This window comes from Oratosquilla oratoria, unplaced genomic scaffold (assembly GCF_046742065.1).
Source record: "Oratosquilla oratoria isolate Oo_2021 unplaced genomic scaffold, ASM4674206v1 SCAFFOLD357, whole genome shotgun sequence".
Classification (NCBI taxonomy): Eukaryota; Metazoa; Arthropoda; class Malacostraca; order Stomatopoda; family Squillidae; genus Oratosquilla; species Oratosquilla oratoria.
Genome location: NW_027467706.1, coordinates 1 through 11,464, shown reverse-complemented (window position 1 = coordinate 11,464; position 11,464 = coordinate 1). Strand labels below are relative to the sequence as shown.

Sequence of the window (11,464 nt, the reverse complement as noted above, 5' to 3'; positions counted from 1 at the left end):
GGAAGCAGGGGGGCAAGAGCAGGAGGAGGGGCAGAAGGGAGGAGAGCAGGGCAGAGAGGGGAGCAGAGAGAGAGGAGGAGGGAGAGGCAGAGATCAGGAGGGGAGCAGAGACAGAGGAGGGCAGGAAGAGGGGGGGGCAGGGGGAAGGAGAGAGAGAGAGGAGGGAGAGCAGGAGGGGGCAGGAGAGGCAGAAAGCAGAGGGGAGGCAGGAAGGAGGAGGAGGGAGAAGGACAGAGCAGAGAGAGGGGAGTGGAGAGGGAGAGGAGATGAAGAGGGGGGGAGAGGAGAGCAGCAGAGGAGGAGGGCGAGCAGGAAGGGGAGAGGGAGGGAGGCAGCAGGGGGGGAGAGGGGAGGCAGAGCAGGAGGGGAGCAGAGAGAGCAGAGCAGAGAGGAGGACAGGCAGGGCAGGAGAGGGAGGAGAGGGAGGGCAGGAGGGGAGCAACAGGGGAGGGGGGGGAGAAGGAGAGGAGGAGGAGAGGGAGAGCAGGGGGGGCAAAGAGAGAGGGGGGCAGAGGGAAGGAGCAGGAGGGGGGGGAGTCAGGGAAGGGGGGCAGGAAGAGAGAGGGGGGGAGAGGAGCAGAGGCAGGAGGAGGGAGGCAGGAGGGCAGAGAGGGGGCAAGAAGAGGGGAGGGACAGGGGGAGAGGGGGCAGGGGAGGAAAAGCAGCAGAGCAGGAGCAGGGGGAGAGGAGCAGGCAGGGAGGAGCAGAGGGAGGAGAGGCAGAGGGAGAGGAGAGAGCACAGGGAGGGAGGGAGGGGGGCAGGGGGGAGGCAGAGGAGAGAGAGCAGGGAGGCAGGGCAGGGAGGAGGAGGGGGGAGAGAGGGGAGGAGGGAGGAGGGGGAGGACAGAGGGGAAGGGCAGGAGAAGGGAGAGGGAGGGGAGGAGGAGGCAGGGAGTGAGGGGAGGCAGAGGAGGGGGCAGGAGCAGGGGAGGGGAGCAGAGAGGGGAGGGGGGAGACAGAGAGGAGGGAGGGGGGGAGAGGCAGGAGGAGGGAGGGAGGGGGGGGAGGGAGAGAGAGGAGGGGGGGGAAGGAGAGAGCAGAGAGGCAGAGGAGAGAGGAGAGAGGGGAGAGAGCAGGGGCAGGGGGGGAAGGAGGGGGGGGGGAGGCAGGAGGAGGGAGCAGAGGAGAGAGGGGAGAGGAAGCAGAGCAGCAGGAAGAGGAGAGAGGAAAAGCAGGGGAGGGGGGCAGGAGAGCAGAGAGAAGAAGAGAGGGAGGGAGGAGAGGAGAGGAGGGCCAGAGCAGGGGGGAGCAAGGGAGGAGGGGAGGAGAGGAGAGGAAGAGGAGGAGAGGGAGAGCAGGAGGCAGGAGGGAGGGGGGGAGCAGAGAATGGGAGGAGGAGGAGCAGCAGGGGAGGGAAAGAGGGAGCAAGGCAGAGGGGGAGGGAGGGGGAGAAGGGGAGCAGCAGAGCAGGGAAGAGAGAGGGGGGAGGGGGGAGGGAGAGGAGGAAGCAGAAGGAGAGCAGAGAGGAGGGGAGCAGGGGCAGGGGGCAGGGAGCAGGGGAGAGCAGGCAAGGGGAGGAGAGGGAGGGAGGGGAGACAGGAAAGGAGAGGGGGAGGAGGAGGAAGAGGGAGAGGGGAGGGGAGCAGAGGGGGGGCAGGGGCAGGAGGGAGGAGGCAGGAGCAGGGAGGGGGGAGGAGGGAGGGCAGCAGGAGGGAGGCAGAGGAGCAGGTGAGCAGGCAGAGGGAGGGGAGGGGGAGGGAGGAGGGAGAGGAGGGGGGCAGAGCAGGGCAGGAGAGGAGGAGAGGAGGCAGGAGGAGAGGGGGGGAGAGGCAGGAGAAGGGGGAGGAGAGCAGGGGAGGGAAGAGGAGAGGGAGGAGAGGAGGAGCAGAGAGGGGAGGCAGGGGGAGGAGGAGCAGGAGCAGGAGGGGGAGGGAGGAGGGGGAGAGGAGGGAGGCAGTGCAAGGGGGGAGGGGTGCAGCAGAGAGGAGAGCAAGCAGAGAGGGGGGAGCAAGGGGAGAGGAAGAGCAGGAGGGGGAGGGCAGGAGGGAGGAGGGGGAGAGCAGAGGAGCAGAGGAGCAGCAGGGGGAAGCAGGAGAGCAGGGAGGGGACAGGGGGGGAGCAGGAGGGAGGAGGGAGAGAGAGAGAGGAGGGGAGGCAGAGCAGGGAAGAGAGGAGGAGGGAAGGGAGGGGGCAGAGCAAGGAGGGAGGAGAGGAGGAGAAGGGAGGGGAGGAGAGGGGGCAGAGGAGGGGAGGAGCAGCAGAGGAAGCAGGGAGGAGCAAGGGAGGAGCAGGGAGCAGGGGGGAGGGAGGAGAGGGGAGCAGGAGGAGCAGAGGGAGGGAGGGAGAGCGAGAGGGGCAGAGGAGGAGGAGGAAGGAGAGGCAGAGGGGAAGGGGAGAGAGAGGAGCAGAGGGGAGGGGGCAGAGGGGGAGAGGAGGGAGGGGAGGGGAAGCAGGAGGGAGAGAGAGGAGGAGGAGCAGGCAGGGGGGAGAGAGCAGGGAGGAGAGGAGAGGGAGGAGAAGGAGGAGCAGTGGGAGGAGGAAGAGGGAGGGAGGGAAGCAGAGAGAGGCAGCAGGGGGGGAGGGAGGGGGAGGAGAGGAGAGGGGGAGAGAAGAGGGAGGGCAGAGAGGAGGGGGGAGAGAGAGGCAGGGAGCAGGAGAGGAGAGGAGGGAGGGGAGAGCAGGAGCAAGGGAGGGGAGGAGGAGGGAGGAGCAGGGAAAGAGCAGAGGGAGGAGAGGAAGGAGAGGAGCAGAGGGGGAGGCAGAGAGCAGGCAGGGCAGAGGGAGGCAGAGGAGAGGCAGAGCAGAGGGGAGGAGGAGAGGGGGAGCAGGAGGAGGGGGCAGAGGAAGAGGGAGAGGAGAAGAGGGGAGAGGAGCAGGAGCAGGAGGGGCAGAGGAAGGAAGCAGAGGGAGAGAGGGAAGAGGGGGAGGAGGGCAGGGCAGGAAGGAGGAGAAGAGCAAGAGGGGGGAGCAGGGAAGGAGAGGCAGGGGAGGGAGAGAGAGAGCAGAGGGGAAGGCAGAGAGGGGAGGGCAGAAGAGGGCAGGAGGGAGGAGAGGAGGGGAGGAGGAGCAGGGAGGGGGCAGAGGAGGGGGGAGGGGAGGGGAGGCAAGAGAGGGCAGAGAGGCAAGAGGAGGGAGGAGAGGAGAGAGAGGGAGGAGGAGGCAGACAGAGAGAGGAGAGGGAGAGAGGGGGGGGAGGGAGAGGAGAGGAGGGCAGCAGGGAGGTGAGGAGGGCAGGCAGGAGGAGGGGAGAAGGGGGGAGGAGGGGGAGGAGGGAGGGGAGCAGCAGGGGAGAGGGAGCAGGGGAGGAGAGGAGCACAGGAGGAGGGGGAGAGGAGGAGGGAGAGGCAGAGAAGGAGGAGAGCAAGGGAGCAGAGGGGGAGCAGGAGAGAGCAGAGAGTAGGGAGGCAGCAGGAGAAGGGGAGGAGAAGGGAGAGAGAGCAAGGGGAGGGAGAGAGAGGAGCAGGAGGAGAAGAGGAAAGAAGGAGAGCAGGGAGAGGAGGAGGAGGAGAAGGAGAGGAGAGGGAGAGGGCAGGAGAGGAGCAGAGCAGGGGGCAGGGAGAGGAGCAGGGGGGGGAGAGGAGCAGAGAGGAAGGGGAAGGGGAAGGGGGGGAGGGCAGGCAGAGGGAGGGAGGGAGAGAGAGATGCAGAAGGGGGAGAGGAGGGGAGGAGAGAGAGAGGCAGAGGGAGGAGGCAGGCAGGAGGGAGAAGGAAGAGGGGAGGAAGAGGAAGAGAGGGAAGAGGAGAAGGCAGGGAGAGGAGGGGGGGGGAGGAGAGGAGGGAGGGCAGGAGAAGAGGGGAAAGAGGGAGAGGACAGAGGGAGAGCAAGGGGAAAGAGGGGAGGAGGAGGGGGAGGAGGCAGAGGAGGGCAGGGGAGAGCAGGGAGAGACAGAGGAGTCAGGGGGGCAGAGGGCAGAGAGCAGGGGAAGAAGATGAGGGAGAGGAAGGGGAGGGGGGCAGCAAGGAGAGGAGAGAGGAGAGAGGAGCAGAGAGGGGGCAGGAGAGCAGGGAGGAGAGAGAGAGAAGGGAGAGGGGGCAGGGGAGGCAGGAGAGCAAGGGGGGGGAGGAAGCAAGGGAGGGAGGGCAGAGGAGGAGGGGAGGGGGGGAGGAAGGCAGGGAGAGCAGGGAGGAGAGAGCAGGGGCAGGCAGAGGGGGGAGAGGAGCAGAGGGGGGGAGCAGGGGAGCAGAGAGGAGGGGAGGGAGCAGGGAGGAAGAGGGGAAGAGGAGAAAAGGGAGAAGCAGGAGGGGCAGGGGAGGTGAGGGCAGTGAGGGAGAGGGAGAGGAGGAGGAGGGGGGAGAGAGCCAGGGGGGGAGAAGAGGAGGCAGGCAGAGAAAGGAGCAAAGGGAGGAGAAGGGGCAGGGAAGGGCAGCAGGAGAGGAGAGGGGCAGGGGGAGAGAAGAAGGAGAGCAGGAGAGGGAGCAGGAGAGAGGGGGAGGGAGGAGAGGGAGGGGGAGAGGAAGCAGCAGGAGGGGCAGAGGAGGGGAGCAGGAGAGGGCAGAGCAGGGAAGCAGAGGGGGGGGGGGGAGAAGGGGGAGGGGGAGAAGGAAAGGGGGGGAGGAGGGCAGAGGAGGGAAGGCAGAGGAGGGGAGGAGGAGAGGGAGGAGGGAGGGGCAGGAGGGAGGGCAAGCAGGAGAGGGGAGAGCAGGAGGCAGAGAGAAAGGAGGGGAGGAGAGAGAGGGAGCAGAAAAGGAGGGAAGCAGAAGAGGGGAGGAGAGCAGAGGAGGAGGCAGAGGCAGAGGGAAGAGGCAGGAGGGGAGGGGAGGGGAAGGAGGAGCAGAGGGAGCAGGAGGGAGGGAGGAGAGAGGGGGGCAGGAGAGGGAGAGGGCAGGAGGGAGAGAAGGGAGGAGAAAGCAGGGAGAGGCAGGAGAGAGGAGAGAGGAGGAAGCAGGGGGGGACGGGGAGGAGGGAGGGGGAAGAGCAGAGAGGGGGGGAGGAGGCAGAGGGAGAGAAGCAGAGAGGGAGAGGGGCAGGAGGAGGGGGGAGGAGGAGAGAGGGGAGAGGAGCAGGTCAAGGCAAAGGGAGGAGGAGGGAGGGCAGGGAGAGAGGGAGAGGAGGCAGAGGAGAGAGCAGGGAGGAGAGAGGGAAGCAGGGGAGAGCAGGGAAGGGAGGGGGGAGGAGGAAGGAGAGGAAGGAGAGAGGAGCAGAGGGGCAGGAGGGAGAGGAGGCAGGGGAGGGAGCAGAGGAGGGAGGAGGAGCAGGGGAGGAGGAGAGAGGGGGAGAGAGGGCAGGCAGAGAGCAGAGGGAGAGGGAGCAGAGGAGAGGAGGGAGGAGAGAAGGGGAGGAGCAGGAGGCAGAGGGAGCAGGGGAGAGGGGAGAGGAGCAGGAGGGAGAGGAGGAAGGAGGAGGCAGGAGCAGAGGAAGGACAGAGGAGAGGGCAGAAGGAGGGAGAGGGAGAGGAGGGAGGGGGAGGCAGGAGGAGGAGGGAGGAGAGCAGGGAGAGGGGCAGAGAGAGCAGGGAGGGGAGGAGAGGGAAGCAAGGGGGAGAGGGAGAGAGGAGGAAGCAGAGGGGGGAGAGGGCAGGGGAGGAGAGGAGGGAGGAGGGCAGGGAGCAGGAAGGGGAAGGGAGGAGCAGGAGAGGAGAGGGGGCGCAGGGGGAGCAGGAGGGCAGGGAGAAAGAGGCAAGAGAGGAGAGGGGGGAGAGAGGGGCAGAGGGGGGGAGGGAGCAGGGAGGGCAGAGGGAGAGGAAGCAAGGGGCAGGGGAGGAGGAGGGCAGAGGAGAGGGAGGCAGCAGGGGAGAAGAGGAGAGAGGAAGAGGCAGAGGAGAGAGGAGAGAGAGAGGAAGGAGGAGGCAGAGGGGCAGAGAGGGGAGAGAGGGAGAGGAGCAGAGGAGGGGAGAGGGGAGGCAAGAGAGGGAGAGGGAAAGCACAGGGCAGAGGAGCAGGGGAGGCAGCAGAGAGGCAGGGAGCAGAGGGAGGAGGGGAGAGGGGAGAGGAAGAGGGGGGGGGGAGGGAGGAGGGAGGGAGAGAGAGGGAGAGAGGGAGCAGGAGGGAGGCAGAGGGAGGGGAGGGAGCAGAGAGCAGGAGGGGAGGAGAGGGGAGGCAGAGGGAGAGAGAGCAGAGCAGCAGGAGAGGGGGGGAGAGCAGGGAGAGGGAGGAGCAGGAGGGGAGAGGGGGCAGAGCAGGGGCAGGGGGGGGAGGGGGAGGAGAGAGGGGGGGAGAGGAGGAGGGGAGAGGCAGGAAGCAGAGGAGGAAAGGGAGGGGAGCAGAGCAGGAGGAGCAGAAGGGAGGAAGCAGAGGCAGGAGCAAGAGAGAGGGGGAGGAGAGGGAGAGAGGAGGACAGGGAGCAGGAGGAGGAGGGGCAGGAGAGGCAGAAGGAGCAGAGTCGGGGGAGGGAGCAGAGAGCAGAGGGGGGGCAGGAAGGGGAGCAGAGCAGAGGGGAGGAAGGGGAGAGGGAGGAGGAGGGCAGGGAGAGGGGAGGGGGGGCCAGGAGAAGAGGGAGAGGAAGGGAGGAGCAGAGCAGGGAGAGAGGGGAGCAGGGGGAGGGGGAGCAGAGGGGCAGGAGCAGAGGCAAGAGCAGGAGGGAAGGCAGGAGGGGGGAGCAGCAGAGAGGGGGCAGCAGAAAGGAGGGGGGAGAGAGGCAGGAGGGGAGGAGAGAGGCAGGAGCAGGAGGGAGGGGCAAAGGGGCAGAGAGAGGGAGAGCAGGAGCAGGTAGGGAGAGGGGGAGCAGGGGAAGGAGAGGCAGAGCAGGAGAGGGGAGGTGAGGAGAGGGAGAACAGAGGGCAGAGGAGGCAGAGGAGAGCAGGAGGAGGAGAGGAGGAGGGGCAGGAGAGAGAGCAGAGAGAGGGAGCAGAGGAGGAGGAGGAGAGGGGAGGGAGCGGAGCAGAGGGCAAGCAGGAGGGGAGAAAGAGGGAAGGAGGGGGAGGGAGGAGGGCAGAGGGGGAGCAAGAGGGAAGAGCAGACAGGGCAGGGGAGGAGCAGGAGGAGCAAGAGAGGGGGGAGGGGAGGGGAGGCAGAAGGAGGAGAAGGCAGGGAGCAGGGAGCAGAGGGAGGGCAAGGAGGAGGCAGAGAGGAGGCAGGGGGCAAGGGGCAGAGAGGGAGAGGCAGAGCAGGGAGGAAGAGGGAGGGAGGAGGGAGAGGAGGAGGAGGAGGGAGAGGGGGAAGCAGGAGAGGGAGGGAGAGGAGAGGAGCAGGACAGAGGTAGGAGGAGGGTGAGCAGGAGAGAGAAAAGGGAGGGGAGAGGAGAGAGGAGGGCGGGAGAGGAGGGGGGGAGGCAAGAGGGGAGGGGCAGGAGGGAGCAATGCAAGAGGAGGGGGAGAGAGGGAGAGAGGGGGGAAGGGCAGGAAAGCAGCAAGGGCAGAGAGGGCAGAGGGGACGCAGAAAGAAGGAAAGCAGAGAGGAGGGCAGAGAGAGGCAGGGAGAGCAGGAGGGCAGGGAGAAGGGAGAGCAGAGGAGGGAAGAGGGAGGGGAGCAGGAGGGTAGGGGAGAGGGAGAGCAGGAGAGGGGAGGCACAGAGGGGGGGAGAGCAGAGAGCAGGAGAAGGGGAAGGAGGGGAGGAAGGGAGAGGGCAGAGAGAGAAGGGGGGGCAGAGGAGAAGGGAGGGCAAAAGAGTCAGAGGAGGAAGGGGGAGCAGGGGAGGAGGAGGAGGGGGGAAGCAGGCAAGAGCAGGGGCAGCAGCAGGATGAGGGAGGGAGGCAGAGCAGGAGGAGGGGGGGGAAGGAGGGAGGGGAGCAGGAAGAGCAGGGAGGGAAGGCAGGGAGAGGAAGCAGGGGCAGGGAGGGAGAAAGAGCAGAGGAGGGAGAGAGCAGAGGGATAAGGGAGGGAGGAAAGAGCACAGGGAGGAGCAGAAGGGCGGAGAGAGGAGCAGGAGGGGAGAGGGAGGGAGGGGAGAGAGCAGAGGGGAGGGAGGGGAGTGAGAGCAGAGGGGAGGAAGGGGATAGGGAGGGGGAGAGCAGGAGCAGAGAGGCAGAGAGGGGAGTGAGGGGAAGAGGGGGGAGAGGAGAGCAGGAAGGGAGAGAGGAGACAGGGGTCAGGGAGGGAGAGGAGGGAGGGGCAGCAGGGAGAGCAGAGGGAGGAGGGGGGAGGATGAAGAGGGGAGGAAGGGCAGAGGAGGACGGAAGGGAAGGGGGCAGGAGAGGGGAGGGGCAGGGGAGAGGAGGGGAGGAGGAGAGAGGGGGGGAGGGAGGAGGGGCAGAGGGAGGAGGGAGGGAGCAGGGGGAGAGGGAAGGGAGGGAGAGGGGCGCCAAGGAGGGGGAGGGAGAGAAGGAGGGGGGGAGGGCAAGAAGCAGGCAGGAGAAGGGCAAGCAGAGAGGAGGAGGGAGGAGGGAGAGGAGCAGGGAAAGAGGGAGGGAGCAGAAGGAGGAGGAGAGGGGCAGGGAGAGAGGGGGAGAGCAGAGGGGCAGAGCAGGGGAGGTGCAGACAGGGAGGAGAGGAGAGAGGGGCAGGGCAGCAGGGGGAGAGGAGGAGGAGAGAAGGAGGGGCAGAGGGAGAGGGGGGCAGAGGAGCAGCGGGAGCAAGGGGAGCAGGGCAAGGAGGGGAGGGGGGGAGGGAGAGGGGAGAGGGGGGAACAGAGGGGAGCAGGGGGGAGGGAGAGGGAACAGAGCAGGGAAGGCAGAGAGAGGGGGGCAGAAGGCAGGAGAGGGAGGGGAGAAGGAGAGGGGGGACAGGGAGGGGAAGAGAGGCAGGGGGAGGAGAGCAGGAGGGGAGAGCAGGAGGGAGGGGAGGGAGGCAGGGGGAGGAGCAGGGGGAGCAGAGCAGGGGGAAGGAGGGGAGGGGAGAAAGAGGGGAAGGAGGGGAGAGGGAAGGGGAGGCAGAGAGGGGGGAGCAGGGAGGGGGAGAGAGGAAGAGGGAGGAGAGCAAGAGCAAGGGAGGGGAGCAGCAGGAGGCAGAGGGGAAGGAGCAAAGCAGGGGCAGAGGCAGGGAGGAGGGGGAGAGGAGCAGGGAGGAGCAGGAGAGGGGGAGGCAGCAGGAGGGAGAGGGCAAGGCAGGGGAAGGGGAGGGCAGAGGGAGAAGAGAGGGCAGAGGAGAGCAGGAGGAGGAGGGAGGAGGGCAGGGGGAGGAGGGAGCAGGGAGAGGAGGGGGAGAGAGGGGGGAGACGGAGGGAGGAGCAGCGAGGAGGAGGCAGAGAGGCAGGGGGCAGGAGAGTGCAAAGGGAAGAGGGGCAGAAGAGAGAGAGGGGCAGGGGAGGGAGGAGCAGAGAGAAGCAGGGCAGGGGAGGGCAGGGGAGAGGAGAGAGGGGAGAGGAGCAGAGATAGAGCAGGAGAAGGAGGCAGGGGGGAGGAGAAAGAGGGGGGTGGGGAGAGAGGAGAGAGAGGAGCAGCAGAGGGAGATGCGAGAGGGAGAAGGGAGGGGGAATGGGAGAAAGCAGGAGGCAGAGGAGAGCAGGGAGGAGAGGGGGGGAGCAGAGGCAGCAGGGAGAGGGAGCAGGGAGGGGGGGAGCAAGGGGGAGCAGGAGCGGGAAAGGAGAGGGCAGGGGGCAGCAGGGAGAGCAGGAGGAGAGGGAAGGAGGGGAGCAGGAGCAGAGGGAGATAAGGAGGACGAGCAGGTGAGGGGGGAGAGAGCAGGGGAGCAGGAGAGCAGGGAGAGGAGGGGAGGGGAAGGGAAGCAGGAGAGAGATGAGAGGAGCAGAGGAGAGCAGGAGGAGGAGCAGGAAGGGGGGGCAGAGAGAGGGGAGGAGACAAGGGAAGAGGGGGAGAGGGAGGAGGAGGGGAGCAGAGGGGAGAGGAGGGAAAGAGGCAGCAGTGAGGAGGGGGGAGCAGGCAAGGAGGAGGGGGAAAGGAGGAGAGCACGAGAGCAGAGGGGGGCAGGAGAGAGAGGGGCAAGAGGAGGAGGACAGGAGAGAGGAGGAGAGATAGGGGGGAGGAGGAGGAGCAGCAGAGGAGGGGAGAGGAAGGGAGAGGAGCAGAGGGAGGCAGGGAGAGTCAGGGGCAGAGGAGGCAGGCAAGAGAGGAGAAGAGGAGCGCAGGCAGGGGAGAAGAGAGAGAGAGGCAGGACAGGAGCAGGGAGAGGAGGAGGCAAGCAGAGGTGCAAAGCAAGGAGCAGGAGGAGAGAGGAGAGCAGAGGGGGCAGGCAGGGAGAGGAGAAGGGAGAGGGGGAGGGAGGAGAGCAGGGGGCGGGAGGGGGGAGCAGAGCCAAGGAGAGGGGCCAGGAAGGCAGAGAGGGACGGGGCAGGGACAGAGAGGGGCAGAGGGCAGGCAGAGGGGGGAGGAAAGGGGGAGCAGGAGAGGGGCAGGGGAGGAGGAAGAGTCACGGAGGAGAGGAGAGGAGCAGAGAAGAGGCGGGAGGGGAGGGAGGAGAGCAGCAGGGAGGGGGGGGGCAGGGAGGGAGACAGCAGCAGAGAGGGAAGAGGAGCAGCAGGGAGAGAGGGAGGGCAGGAGAAGGCAGCAAGGTGGGAGGAGGAGAGGAGGGGAAGCAGAGCAGGGGGGAGGGAGAAGGAGACGCAGAGGAGGGAGGGGGAGCAGAAGGCAGGTGGGGCAGGGAGGAGGGGGAGGCAGAGCAGAGGCAGGAGGGGGAGAGCAGCAGGCGAGGGAGAGAGAGGCAGGGGCAGAAGGGGGAGGGGAGCAGGGAGCAGGCAGGGCAGAGGAGGAGGGGAGGAGAGGGGGGAGGGAGCAGAGGGAGGGGAAGAGAGCAGGGGGGGGAGGGGAGGAGGGGGGGAGAGCAGAGGCAGGGACAGAGTGCGAGCAGGGAGCAGACAGGGGGCAGGTGGCAAGAGGGAGAGGAGCGAGGCAGAGGAGAGGGGGCAGAGAGGGGGCAGAGAGCAAGGGAGGCAGAGGGGGAGGAGGCAGAGGGGGAGGAGGCAGAGAGGGGGGAGAGGGAGGGCAGCAGGAGAGCAGGGAAGGAGAGGAGGGGCAGGGAGCAGGGGGGAGGGGGGGGCAGAGCAGGGGGTCAGGGAGGAGGGAGCAAGGGGGAGGAGTAGGAGCAGGGGAGAGAAGGGGAAAGGGGGGAGCAGGGGGGCCAGACAGGGGAGCGGAGAGAGAGAGGAGAGGAGAGGGGGGGCAGGAGGGCAGGAGAGACGGGAGGGAGGGCAGGAGCGAGAGGGGGAGAGCCAGGAGGAGAGGGAGGGAGAAGGGAAGGGGGCGAAGAGGAGCAAGAGGAGAAGGGCAGGGGAGGGGAGGCAGTGGAAGGGGAGAGGAAGAGGGCAGGGAGGCAGAGGGGGGAGGGCCAGAGGGGAGCAGAGGAGGGGAGAAAGGGCACAGGGTGGCAGGCAGGGAGGTAGAGAGGAGTGTGAGGGCGAAGGGCAGAGGAGCAGGGGAAAGGGCAGACGGCAGGACGGGGAGGGGCACAGAAAGGAGGAAGAGACAGCACACAGAAGGGGGCAGAGAAGGAAGGAAGGAGAGGCAGCAGCAGTGGGAGAGGCAGCAGAGGGCAAGAGAGAGGCAAAGCAGGAGGGAGAGGGCAAAGGGTATCAAGGCAGAGAGGAGCGGAGAGCAAGAGAAGGAGAGGGAGCAAGCAGAGGGGGAGGCAGGGGACAGGCAGGGGGCAGAGGGGTCAAGAGGCAGGGAGAGGGAGCAGGGAGGAGGAGGGCAGTGGAGCAGGGAGGCAAGGGGAGGGGAGGAGCAGGAAGAGGGGGATGCAGAGGAGAGGGGAGGAG

The 11,464-nt window shown here is 67.4% G+C and overlaps 1 protein-coding gene across 1 annotated transcript; it reads left to right on the top strand.

Annotated features, from left to right (window-relative positions):
- Positions 1 to 710: 710 nt before the first annotated feature.
- On the top strand, positions 711 to 11,345 carry LOC143023109 (uncharacterized; the record flags this gene model as incomplete). Its single annotated transcript, XM_076181601.1, has 2 exons — positions 711 to 758; positions 11,288 to 11,345. Coding segments are annotated over 2 exons (106 nt in total), but the record flags the coding sequence as incomplete, so codon positions are not given.
- Positions 11,346 to 11,464: the final 119 nt, after the last annotated feature.